The sequence below is a fragment of the Malaclemys terrapin genome, chromosome 12 (genome assembly GCF_027887155.1).
Source record: "Malaclemys terrapin pileata isolate rMalTer1 chromosome 12, rMalTer1.hap1, whole genome shotgun sequence".
Taxonomy (NCBI): Eukaryota; Metazoa; Chordata; order Testudines; family Emydidae; genus Malaclemys; species Malaclemys terrapin.
In genome coordinates, this window is record NC_071516.1 from 31,557,785 (window position 1) to 31,570,398 (window position 12,614).

Genomic DNA, 12,614 nt, shown 5'->3' on the forward strand with positions numbered 1-12,614 from the left:
ATCAAATGGTAGATCCTGCAGGGTCTGTTGCAGTTCTGGCAGTAAGCCAGACACCTGAAGCTAGGAGATGTGTTGCATAGCTATGCCCGACGCCAGGGTCCTAGCAGCAGTCTCTGCTACATCAAGAGAGGCCTGTAAGGATGTCCTAGCCACCTTTTTGCCCTCTTCCACTAAAGCCCCAAACTCATCCCTGGACTGTCGTGGAATCAACTCCTTAAATTTACCTATGGAGTTCCACGAGTTATAATCATAACAGCTCAAGAGCGCCTGTTGGGTTTGCAGCTCTGAGCCGTAGGCCCCTCACTGAGTAAATTTTGCATCCAAACAAATCGAAGCGCTTGGTGTCTTTAGATTTGGGCGCTGCGGCCTGTTGACCATGCCGTTCCCTTGAGTTCACTGAGGACACCACCAGTGAACACGGCTGAGGGTGAGTATACAGGTATTCATACTCTTTAGAGGGAACAAAGCATTTCCTCTCCACCCCTCTGACAGTAGGTGGGATAGAGGCAGGGGTCTGCCATATTGTCTTGGCGTTGGCCTGAATGGTGCAGATGATGGGCAACGCTACCCGGGACGGGGCGTCAGCTGAAAAGATGCTCACCACCGGGTCCTCCAACTCCACTATCTCCTCTGCTTGGAGGTCCATGTTACATGCCACCCTATGTAAAGGTCTTGGTGAGCACGTAGGTCTATCGGGGGTGAGGGTGTGGGGGGGGTGTCGTCCCCCCCCACACCACCTCATCTGGAGAAGATGCTACCGGGGCTAATGGACCCTGTGGCGGGTCCAATTGCGAGGGGTCCTGATGTTCAGGATCAATTGTACCGGGGTCTGGGGCCTGCGTAGGAGTGGGTAAGGAGCCTCCTTACCCCCCAGGGGGGGACGACTGATGGTGGCCTCCGGTACTCGGGGGTCTGAATGTGCTGAGCGGGAGGCCGCAGGTGGAACCCCTTGGGCTTGGTGGTACGCCCATGGGGTCCAGAAAGAACACTGTGCAGGCTCCTGGCTAGGGTCTTTGGCCTCATCCTGCCAGTGACCCAGGTTGTCCGCTGCTTGGCCCGGTGCGGGATAGGCTGAGCAGGAGGCGCCGTCCGACTGGGAAGAGCGTGAGGCGGATCGTGAGGGCCAGGGCGGTGCGGAGCATGCGTGCGTTGACTCCTCTGGGAACGGTCCCGAAAGGTGCTGGCCCACAGGAGAACTGTCGCTGCGTGATGCCAGGAAGCGGTACTGGGATCGAGAATGGTGCCGATGGTCATGCCGGTTCCGAGATCCAGACCTGAATCGCGATGAAGACCGTCTGTAGGAGTGGTGCCGGGAGCAGCTTCTCGAGCAGGATCGGCGCTCTGACCGGTGCCGGGAGCGGCATCGGGAGTCCGAACGGTACCGAGGCGGTGCCGCAAGGCGGAACGGTACCGGGAGGAAGATCTGGGCCGCGAGTACGACCGGTGCCGTGATAGAGAACGGTGCCGGGACTACGAGTGGCGCCAGGACCTACTCCTAGATCGGGAGCGGTGCCGAGAGTCCACGCTCAGAGATGGTGGACGTAATAGGGCTGGCTTGCCCCTAGACTGCACCGCACGGGTGGGATGCAGTACCGTAGCCTGAGTCGGTGCCGGTTCTGTAAGGGCAATGAGGTCCCTAGCCGTCGCAAACGTCTCCAGCGTCAATGGAAGACGGGGCTCAACCATGGTGCGGGTCAGGAAGCCAGTCTGCGCCGGACTCAACGGCCCTTCTGCCGGTGCGGGAGTCAACGGTGCCAATATCAGCGCCTGTATCCTCAGTTGCTCCGGTCCCGGACGCGCATCTGAGGTAGGTAAGGGGGGTGCCGGTGCCTGTTGTTGGGAGGCAGTCCCCTCTGATTTGTGAGGTCTCTTCTGACCTGGGGACAGGGACCGGCGCCAAGATGCTTGCAGTGGATGTGGTGCTGGTGAAGGCCGGTGCCGTGGGACTCTATCCACGTCTCCTTGCGGTGCAGTACTGGAAGTCGCCGCCGGAGCACTGCACACTGAGGCACTCGGTGCTGGAACTTCGTGTGCTGAAGGAGGGTCCGGGCTGAGGGCTGCCTCCATAAGGAGCTGTTTGAGTCTAAAGTCCGGCTCCTTTTTGGTTCGAGGCCTGAAAGCCTTACAGATCTTGCACTTTTCAGTCTGGTGAGACTCCCCGAGGCACTTTAAACAAGAGTCATGGGGATCTCCCGTTGGCATAGGCTTTGAACAGGTTGAGCACGGCTTAAAGCCCAGAGCCTTGGGCATGAGCCCGGGCAGCACGCCAGGAGGAAGGCGGGGAGGGACCCCTTCCAGCCCGCTAACTTCACTAAAACTTAAATCTATAACTAAACAACTACTGTACTACACTAAATCTATAACTATATAACTATAATAATATCTAAACCAGGAAGTAAAAGCTAGGGAGAGCGGAGGACAGCTATGCCACGCTCCACAGTGCCAACGACCATCTTGGGCGGTAAGAAGGAACTGAGGGGGCGCTGGGTCGGCTGGGGTATATATCCAGCGCCATGAAGACACCACTCCAGGGGGCTCCACAGCCGACCCACCGGGTGTTGCTAGGGTAAAAATTCTCCGACGATTGTGCACGCGGCGCGCGCACACCTAATTGGAATGGATATGAGCAAGCACTCTAAGAAGAACAAGCTTTTCTTTGTGCTAGATGGTCAATCATACTGTACACCATGTAGCTGTCGGAAGTACCACAACCTTTTAGGATGCCAGCAAAAAGGTGCCTGTGAGCCTGGCCCGTAAGGGTTTCCACTGTCCCATGATCTGTACTTAAGAATGGGGGGAGGAAGGGGATCAACTATAATAAAGCACTTGTATATCTCCTTCTATCATAAGAGTCCAAAGTGCTGCAGACACCAATTTAATAAGTTTCAAGCCATTTTGTAAGTGAGTAAAACAGAGGCCAAGAGGCTTCGATGGCCGGTCACATAGCCAGAGAGAAAACCCCAAATTGTCTGATTCCCAGCCTCATGTTCTAACCCCTGCAACAGAAGAGTCCTTCCATTAGTGGCCAGAAAAAGAGAAAAGGGAAGACTGGAAAACCACTTGACGAGCCTCACTGCATCATTCTGAACAAGATTGCATCTTTGACGTCATTCTCATGCAGCTGTCTCAAGAAAACTGAAGAAAGCTAATGTAGCCAGTCAGGCACTATTCAGTTGCTTGCAAAAAGTAGAGAAAATGTAATGAAAAGAAATTCAAAGTCATACCTTAGGGAAGTGCTACTATTTGATGTAGTTTCTACACCAGTGCTGGTCTCAGAAACCAGATCAGAGAGGGGAAAGTTTTCTGGAAGAAAAAGAGGTTTACAGTACAGGTTAAGTATTCACTTATAAAAATTTGGACAGAAATCAAAACAATTAAGTTTAGATAATTTAAATGCAAACTACTGTGGTAAATCACAATCTACTGTATACACCTCTACCTCGATATAACACTACCCGATATAACACGAATTCGGATACAACGCGATAAAGCAGCGCTCCGGGGGGGTGGGGCTGCGCACTCCAATGGATCAAAGCAAGTTCAATATAACGTGGTCTCACCTATAACGCGGTAAGATTTTTTGGCTCCCGAGGACAGCGTTATATTGAGGTAGAGGTGTACCTAAAAACAAAACTCTATTTAATAAAATATTTCACATATAACTCAGTTACTGGCCCTGTTATTACATTAATTCATTACAAAAAGCAGAAGTTCTACACACCTATATCATCATAACGTTCAACCCAGACCACAGACACCTTGGTTTCAGGTCCCATTGGTGGAATGGTCCGGCCCTGAGGCAACTTCTTTGATCTGGAAGTAGGACTGAGCTGTTTTGAAGAAGAGTAGAGTGGCATTTGCAAAATAATTAAAGTTAAATTAAACAAGCAACAATACTGTAGTCACTCTTAAAAGACATTTTTGGACATCGGAGAGACAAGAGGTGCACTGCTAGGAAGCACACGTGACAGCCACAAGATGGAGCTGTTGTTGTTTAGGCTACAGCTGCACTGTAATTGTCAGTCAATTATGAGCCATGGTTTGGGGTTTTTTCCACACTTGGTTTATAATACTTATTTTTATTGCTTGGGAGGTTAACACTGAAATCTGTTGATGAACATCTCTCCATTTACTTTGTTGCTATTGTCTGAGGTCAACCAACTGAACTAACATCCTGGTTCATGCATATAAACACCGTGACATACTCCTGTGCTATTATGGAAGCCTACACATCATTCTTCGCAGCCCACAAGCTAGGATACTGCTCTGAAAATGGCAATGGGGCACTGTATCTTTCTTTTTATTTGTTAACTCAGCAAATTTGCTCTGGAGTCGTTGAGACAAAATTTTTCTTAATTCCCTCTACTGCAAACTCAATCTGGAATTGAAAGCTGACCAGAGTTCTTTCTGGCTCACGAATCATCAAAGATTCTGCATCAGTTACACATGTTCAGCCCCACTGAAAACAGACAGACAGCTATAAGTAACGGAAGGTAGAATCTGATGCTACAATGGGAACATAGCTCATAACGCTGGGGATGATGTGTACAGCAGAATCCCGCTCCTTTTCCCATAACTACAGGGGATCAGCCGTGCTAATGGAAGCAAAAGGTAGTCACACTTATTTTAGTCACTACCGTATGACCACAGACGCGTGGAGGAAGGCAGGAAGGAAGAGCAGGGGAATGGGCATCAGACCTTTTTAGTTCTCTTACTGTCTGAGCCACTAGCTCAAGTTACCTTCTTGTGCCTCATTGATTCCACTGTATAAGGACATTGCCCAGAGACAAAGTGAGATTCAAGGTTTTTAAGGTACTTTAAGATCCTATAATGAAGGTGCTAGGAAGGCAAAGAAGTGATATGAAAAATATTTCACACCTAATAAAAAAGTTTGACACCTCTCACCTATCAAACCTAAATGGTTTTATTTTAACCTTTCAGATACATAGACAGCCCTGTAACAGCAGAGGGGGAGATTTTCAAATGCATAAAAGGTAATTGGGCTCTTAACGCCCATTGACTTTCAAAGGAAGTCAGGTGCCCAACTGTCATTTGCCATTGAGTGCTTTGGACATTAGAAGAGATTGTGTTCTGAACTAAGTTATGGGCAAGGACCAGTTGGAAAATTCCATCAATTGGGGGGGGGGGGGGGGGTGTGTGTGTGTGTGTGCGTGCGCACACACGCTCTCCCCCCAGGGTTACATGCCAATTATGTTTCTTAGGGAACCTATATTTTTATGCAAGAGTATCTAGCCCTTTGGGTTCCTGAAGGCAGTCATCAAAAGGTAAATGCAGATAGCAATGGCCTGGAATCTGCAGACACATGAGCTGGAGGCAGCGGCAGAGTTCTCATCATACTTGGAGCAGCTGGTACCATAGCTACAATATTACACTGAGATCACAAAGGAAAGAAGGCAGTAAAATGGGCATATTCCATGTATTCATGCAATAAGCATCTAGGATAAGATCACCAGGTGGGCTTGGCAGCAAGCTAGTCTTTCACATTTCCCTCTCCTATCATGTGCCACACTCTGGTTGTCATGCGACCTATTCTTGTCTGTGACCAGCCACTGGGAAGTACTGTTCCGGCTCTCCTTGGCAGCTATTTCCCAGTGGTTTGAGATACGTGTATTCAGTCACTGCAACAACACACAGTCTACTAGATATAATTGCCTAGTTGTCAACATTAATCTTACCACTGCTGATTGTACCAGAATTATCCTGTTCTAGTGAAGTTGGATAAACCTGACACATCTTGGCGATCCTTCGTTTGAAAGGATATTCGATCGTAATAAGGCTGCAAGTGTAAAACATGCAAAAAGTCTTCTGTCTCACTAATTTGGATAACTGATTATCTGACAATATGAACACTGCTTTTACCCTATTATTTTTAGGCAGTAGCATTAGGCAGATGTTGATTCCCCCATTGTGATAGGCAGGGGTTAATGATTTTCTATAGAAATACATCCAGCAGCATCAAGACAATACTGATCAATGGACCTCATAATAAGGGTTTGGGGTATGAGAATCTAAAAGCAGGTAGTGCCATGCAGAACAGGCAATGTTAGGAATAATCTTGCCAGAGATCAACTGTCCCTGGTCATAGGCAGTCAGACATCTCTCCATCGGTATGATAGCAGCTAGTTCAGGGCCCAGTGCTGCAATCTGATCTGTGTGGGTGGGCAGGCAGGCTGGCAGACCCTTGCAGCCACAAGGAGCTCTACTGACTTCAATGGGGTTCTACTATCTACATGGATCAGATTACTGGATCTGGGCTTTATGAAGAGCATTTTGATTCTAGTCCTCCCCTTCAAATACCTTTAAAAGGTTAATTGGGCCTGGCAGTTTGCACATGCTCTCTTTAGCAAAGGAACATGTGCTTTTATTTTCAAAGTTTTCAGGCTGTTTGTGATATTTGGAGATTTAAAAGAAAGATCCAAGTTTTTGAAAATAACGCTGATGTTTTTGGTCACATTATCTCTCAAAAATGGTCAGTCAGGAAACTTCAAACTTGTCAAATTCAAGAGTCCTTAAGGAGATGCAATATCACCTGAAGAGAACTGGAGGTTCAGGGTTGGAAAAAACACAAAATTTAACCCTAACTTAGAATGTCCTGGCTTTCTAATGGTTTTAAAAAACACAAACTATAACGTTTGCTTACTGTCTCTACCTAAGCTCCAGTTTGGCCAAGACTCGTGCCCTGGAATATATGCTGCAATAAATATAACAATCATTTACCTCAGCTTCTAGCCTGTTACCTTGTCAAGTTCTCATAAGTTAAGCTGACTGGATCTGGACAGAATTGGTACACTGACAACAACTAGTACAGCTGGGGTAAAAAAATTGCCTGTCTGCATCTCCTCCTGTTCTGGTTGTGTGTGGAATGAGGACAAATGTGGGCATTTCCTAACTCTAGGATCAGAATAAGTATCAGCTCTATTCATTAGGAAGGACATATTCCTCCTCCTCATATTGCCCTGATCCCCCCTGGGATGACCAGCCTCCAGAGGGCAAGGAAGAATTGCATCTGCTTCCAGGCTTTAGTTACTGTAGCGACAACAAACTCTCTGTATGAGGTACTCACAAAGCGCCATGTTTAGCAGGCATTTGTTTTTAAGTGGATAAATATGTCAGATTGAAGTCCCTGTGCTTCTCATTGTCTCAGGGTACTAGAGCCCTAAGGGCCCACTGAAGTCAGACCAACTTAAAGATGGAAGTTTCATATGATACTGCCTTACATAAAGAAATGTTCTCTGCAGACATTCCCTTGACAAATATACATGGAAGGCAATTGCAATTAGTTACATCATATGTTTTATCAGCTAATGCAATATGTACCTTAAAGCAGAATCAAGAAATTTTGTTTAAAATGGTTAAGTCCCAAATCAGTAACTGAATGTACGTTTAGATTTTGGGCCAGTGTTTCATATAAGGAATGTGTAATTTCTAAAAATCCTTCACTTACAAAGTTATGACAGGATTGGTTCTGTACCCACCATAAACAGAACTCTTCCGTGCTTGTAATTTCAGCTGTTGCAGGAGGACTCAGCACCCTGAACTCTACACATGTACTGTAACTAACATGGGATTTTAAACAGAGCAGGTGGGAAAAGCTTTGCAATTTCAATACATACCGGTCCATTCTGAATTTCTAGAAAATGGGTTAGTCTCTAACCAGTTTCATAAGAACAGCATGCCAATTTTCTTTGGACATATTTCAGGACTTTGGGATGTACACCAAGGGTTAGAATATTTAATCTACCTGCAGGGTTTTAAATATGTGTATAAATACTATGACCCAGCAGTCTCCTACTGCTACTGCAACTGTGGGCATCAATAAAGTCAGAACAGAGACTCCAGTTTGCTGTTAATAATCACTAAGGCCTATTGATGAAGAGTTTCAAATACTAAAAAATACTGGATTACAAATATCAGGGCTATAAACATCTACTGTATTTTCTCTGTATTTGTTTAAAAACATAACAATTTGCACACAATACAGCCCTTTGCTGCAAATGATATGTTGCCTTACCCGCTGTGAGGAACTGAGATTGTCTGTATGATTGGGGAAGAGTTCAAGTGTCAGAGATGGCTGCTTTAGTATCCCAGGCAGAAGATCCATGTTAGAGTCACTTTCTTGGTCTGAGACATTGCTTTCCAATGAATCAGCTGAAAGCCAAAGGAAGAGGAAAGAATTTTTTCCTTCTGGCAAAAAAGGCTGAGTTTAAGATTCTGAAGTTAAATATGCCCATGATTACTCAGACCACACGGCAAGGCTACACATATTGCTAAAAATGGGACTGGGTGGAAAAAACATTCCAAATCCAACGAAGGGTGTTAAGAAGAAAGATAAGAGAAAATATCAAAAGCTTATTTCAAAGAAGCCCTTGCCTTTTACAGAGCCCTCTAGGTGGTGTGTCATTAAGGGTATGTCTACACTGCACAGTTGTCACCAAAACTTGTGTCTTTCGTGGGTACTTAAAAAAGGCCCCCCCCCTGCGAAAGACAAAAGTTTTGCCGACGCAAGCGGCAGTGTGAACAACAGCAGTCTCCTGCTGACAAAGCTTATGCCGCTCGTGGGGCTGGAAGTATTTTGTCAGCAAAAGCGCCGACAAAAATACTGCAAAAGAATGTTCACACACGCTGACTTTTAGCGACAAAGCTGTGTCGACACTGCATAGTGTAGACAAGCCCTTAGCTATCCTAGCAACCCCAGCCAGTCCCACAGAGAGTCAACACTTCAGTCAACAAAAACAAAGGCTGTTGAATAATCTAATAAGACCACCATGACACATGAGCCTTGTCCTTCATTAGGAGGTGATCAACCACCATAGATTTCTCTGCAGTCTTGAAGTTATGCACAGGTCTCAAGCCAGACTGATAAGGGACATAGAAACTGTAGGAATCTAGAGGACAATAAAGTTAGCCAGTCACTGCTAACCCGGTCATCCGCCCTTTTCCTTGGCAGTTTTCTAGACATGAAGGAAGTAGACAGCGCTTGATATCAGGAAAGAGGATATCTTGAGCAGACTCTAAACTGACTGGCACTTTGGCTTCACAAAACAGGAGACCTTAGCAATCCTAGTTAACAATAGATCCAAGTTTCAGAGTAGCAGCCGTGTTAGTCTGTATCCGCAAAAAGAACAGGAGTACTTGTGGCACCTTAGAGACTAACAAATTTGTTAGTCTCTAAGGTGCCACAAATAGATCCAAGAGCTCTCTTCCCCCCCCTCCATTTTTCACCAGCCATGAATGGCAAGAGTCCATCTCCCAGACAGTAGAGAGAAGACCATTTACTACATTCAAAACTTTGGTCAGCAACATGTAGGTGAAACTTGACCAAAGCTAGTAGTCTGTTTGCCACCTTTTGTTCTGACATTGCAAATCGTATTTGCAACACATACAGGATTTTCTTTCACTATTTATTTAGATTTACATAAAACAGAGTTAGTGCCTATCCAGATACTTTTAATGCTGTATATAAATCCCAACAGATCAGGTCTCACTGGAAATCTAAAGGTCAAGAGACCTACCTATTTAGGAATCTGAGGGTGGTGAATTGGCATGAGCTCTAAAATTTTGGGCCCCTCTCAGAGAATGCCCTGCCAGTGAGCCTGGGAGCTCTAGAAACTGAGAGAAGCTAAGATCACTAGGTATGGGGGTCTGCTTTTGATAATGTCCCATTAGGTTTCATGTTTCCTATGCAATACGATTTCTCATCCTCCAAGTCTAGCATTCTCTCATTTCTGAATTCATCTGAGATTTCATCTGGGTACTGGGGTGCAGCAGAGAAGCAGCTGGATGGAATGGGCAGGGTTGGTTTGTGTGGCAGCTGGATTAGGTGAAACTGTAGTTAGCAGGGTATGGGGTGGAAGGTTTGGGTGGAGAGGGAAGAGTGTGCATATGTATGCATACTCCAGTGGAGTGGGAACAGGCAGGATGAGAGATCTAAAGGGACCCCTGAGAAAGGAGCTGGGGATTGGGCCAACGGGAGCTAAGAGACAAAGTGTGTTCAGGGGAGGGGAGGGACATCTGGCGGTGCAGACAACAGCACAGCCATCCTTTGATCCAAGAGTGACTCCCCTGCATATTTTGGGGTAAAGGGTTAGCAAATGCTCTAATTCTTAGAGCACATAATTAAGCATGTATTTCTCCATGCATGTCCTAGGGGCCCCATTATCCAAGAAAACCCCCATAAAGCAGTCCACTGCCTGTGGAGCTGTTCTGAACTCACTAGCTCAGCGGACAGGTGCATATTGGAATCATAGCCACAATGCTGGGGTGCCATCCGCTATTCTACGACAAGCTCAGGAGACTGCACTCCTGCAGTGCAAACTTGAGTGGCAATTCAAGGCTTAGGCTCCATCATACGAAGGAGCAGGGAACAAATGCTATTCCCACATCAGGATTTCTTTAATTATACATTTTAGGAACCAATTTTGTAACAAACCACTTACAACTGACACTGCTAATTTGACCCTTCTCCCCCCTGCCCCCCACTACATTTATGTTGTCAAGAATCTGTATTTGGGGCTCTGCTTCTAACTGGGGCCTCTGGGTGCACGCGTAACATAAATGTTACATTATCTCTGTTAATCAAGTTCTGGGTCAAAAAAGGGCTATGTAAACAAAGTGTTTTTAAAGTACACATGGCATGTATACAGTGATCTTACTTAAGGACTCCACTGGGGAGGGAACAACGAATGCTATTTCTGTAAGGGCATCAGCATAATACAGAACCTTCTTCTGCCCATTGAATATGCTCGCTCCGGTGTCTTCTGAAGAAATGATTTCATCTGAGAATGAAGAAACAAAAGTTACGTCAAAAGAAAGCGCTTCACAACTCCTTATGCACTTCACCAGTAAAGGACTTGCAAGCACCAGGACTCAACTGGGATAAAGGAGTAAAAGAAAGAAGTTACTTAGTTAAGATGAAAGCCAAAGTGCACACTCAAATCTAGTTATTACCGTGTAACAACCACAGCCGTGGCAATCTTTAAGTTGCCTACTTATCCCCTTCTGTACTTGCTTACTAAGAGTACAATTAATCCATGGCCATATTGCAGTTTCCCCTCAGATATTTGTGGGCAGCTATGTCTCCTCCTCTGAATGAATGCCCTCAGCTCGCTAAACCTGCCCACTCATTTCCCACACGTTTCATCATTAATTCCTTTCCTCGGGTGGTCTCTAATTTATCTCTATTGACAGAAATGTGATGGCCAAATTGGAATTCAAGTTTCCAGCTAATGCCTAGTCAGAGCACAGCAGAATGGCATCCTCACTTATTTGACACTGCATGTGTGACACCACTATTACTACAGCCCAATATACATACTAGCCTTTTTGCAGCAACACTGCATGGTTAGTCACTCAGTTATCATCTCATCTAAACTCTATACCAGGGCTGTGAGACACAGACCACAGACCAGATCCAGCCTGGAGGATGTATTTGTGGCTCTCATGACATTTGGTGCCCCAGAATCTTGCCTTTGCATTTAAAAAAGCTTAGAGCCCTCATAGTCATAAAGAAACCCTTCCAAAGGTGAACCAAGTGTAAACTAACACACCGATGTCTGCCAAAGTCTTCGGACAGCCTGATACAATAGCTTTGAGGGGTGTGAACTGCCACGTTCTCCAATCATCTCATTGGAGCACCAACACTAAAGCCCAAGAATACTTCAGCCTCCACACTGCATTGCTGATCGTTTGAGCTGACAGGAAAATGGATGGGAATGAAGCCAGCAGGGAAGTGAGAGTTGCTGCTGGGAAAGAAGAGCAGAATGAAGAACAAAGAACTCTCACAAAGAAGGAAAAAGGAAGAAAAATAGGAGGAGAGAGAGAGGGCAGCAACAGCAGTGGTCTAAAGGCAGCAATTTTTTCACTGAATTATACTGAATGTTACAAAAAAGGACTAAATATTAAACATAATTACTACATATAGGCTGCATTCTCCCATTGCTCTCTCCTCAAACACCCACTGACATCAGTGTGGGAGTCTGCTGTGGAACTAAGGGAGTATGAAGTCCTGAATTTATATCCTGGCCAATGGACCATAAATAAACAAGGAATCCGATCCTCGCATCATAATGAATTTGACACTCCTATATGGTACTTCTGAGTAGCCAATATTACCCTTGTCTATATTTTTGCTATTCCTTTTAAATTCATCTTGATCAAATCTCAATTTAATAGATTTACAGCCAGTTTCTCAAGTCGCACAGTACTTTAATCCTGTCCACTGAGACACATGGAGTCTCCTTCCTTGGAGGTTTTTAAGGCCCGGCTTGACAAAGCTCTGGCTGGGATGATTTAGTTGGGAATTGGTCCTGCTTTGAGCAGGGGGTTGGACTAGATGACCTCTTGAGGTCCCTTCCAACCCTGATATTCTATGATTCTACATGTCAAACCTCTGATTCTACCGGAATATTTGCTTGTATCAAGTCACATTACACTCCACCCTCCAGATTGTTAATTAAAATATTGAATAGGCATGGATGCAGGGTTGACTTGACTCAATATCTGCTCTCAACAGTACACAAGACCATTATTGTTCTGTACTTCAGGTTTGTGCACTTCAGACTTAACTTTAAATAAATAGCATAATTAAAAAGAAA

At 45.5% G+C, this 12,614-nt stretch overlaps 1 protein-coding gene across 4 annotated transcripts in view; it reads right to left on the reverse strand.

The window, feature by feature from the left end:
- Positions 1–12,614, reverse strand: part of RALGAPB (Ral GTPase activating protein non-catalytic subunit beta) — a 129,407-nt gene that overhangs the window by 6,131 nt on the left and 110,662 nt on the right. For all 4 annotated transcript variants that reach the window (XM_054045324.1, XM_054045323.1, XM_054045322.1 and 1 more), the window contains 4 exons: positions 10,674–10,796; positions 8,033–8,169; positions 3,722–3,830; positions 3,225–3,303 (listed from right to left, as the gene is read on the reverse strand). In XM_054045324.1, the coding sequence (XP_053901299.1) occupies positions 3,225–3,303; positions 3,722–3,830; positions 8,033–8,169; positions 10,674–10,796 (448 nt within the window). The remainder of the gene's footprint in view (positions 1–3,224; positions 3,304–3,721; positions 3,831–8,032; positions 8,170–10,673; positions 10,797–12,614) is intronic.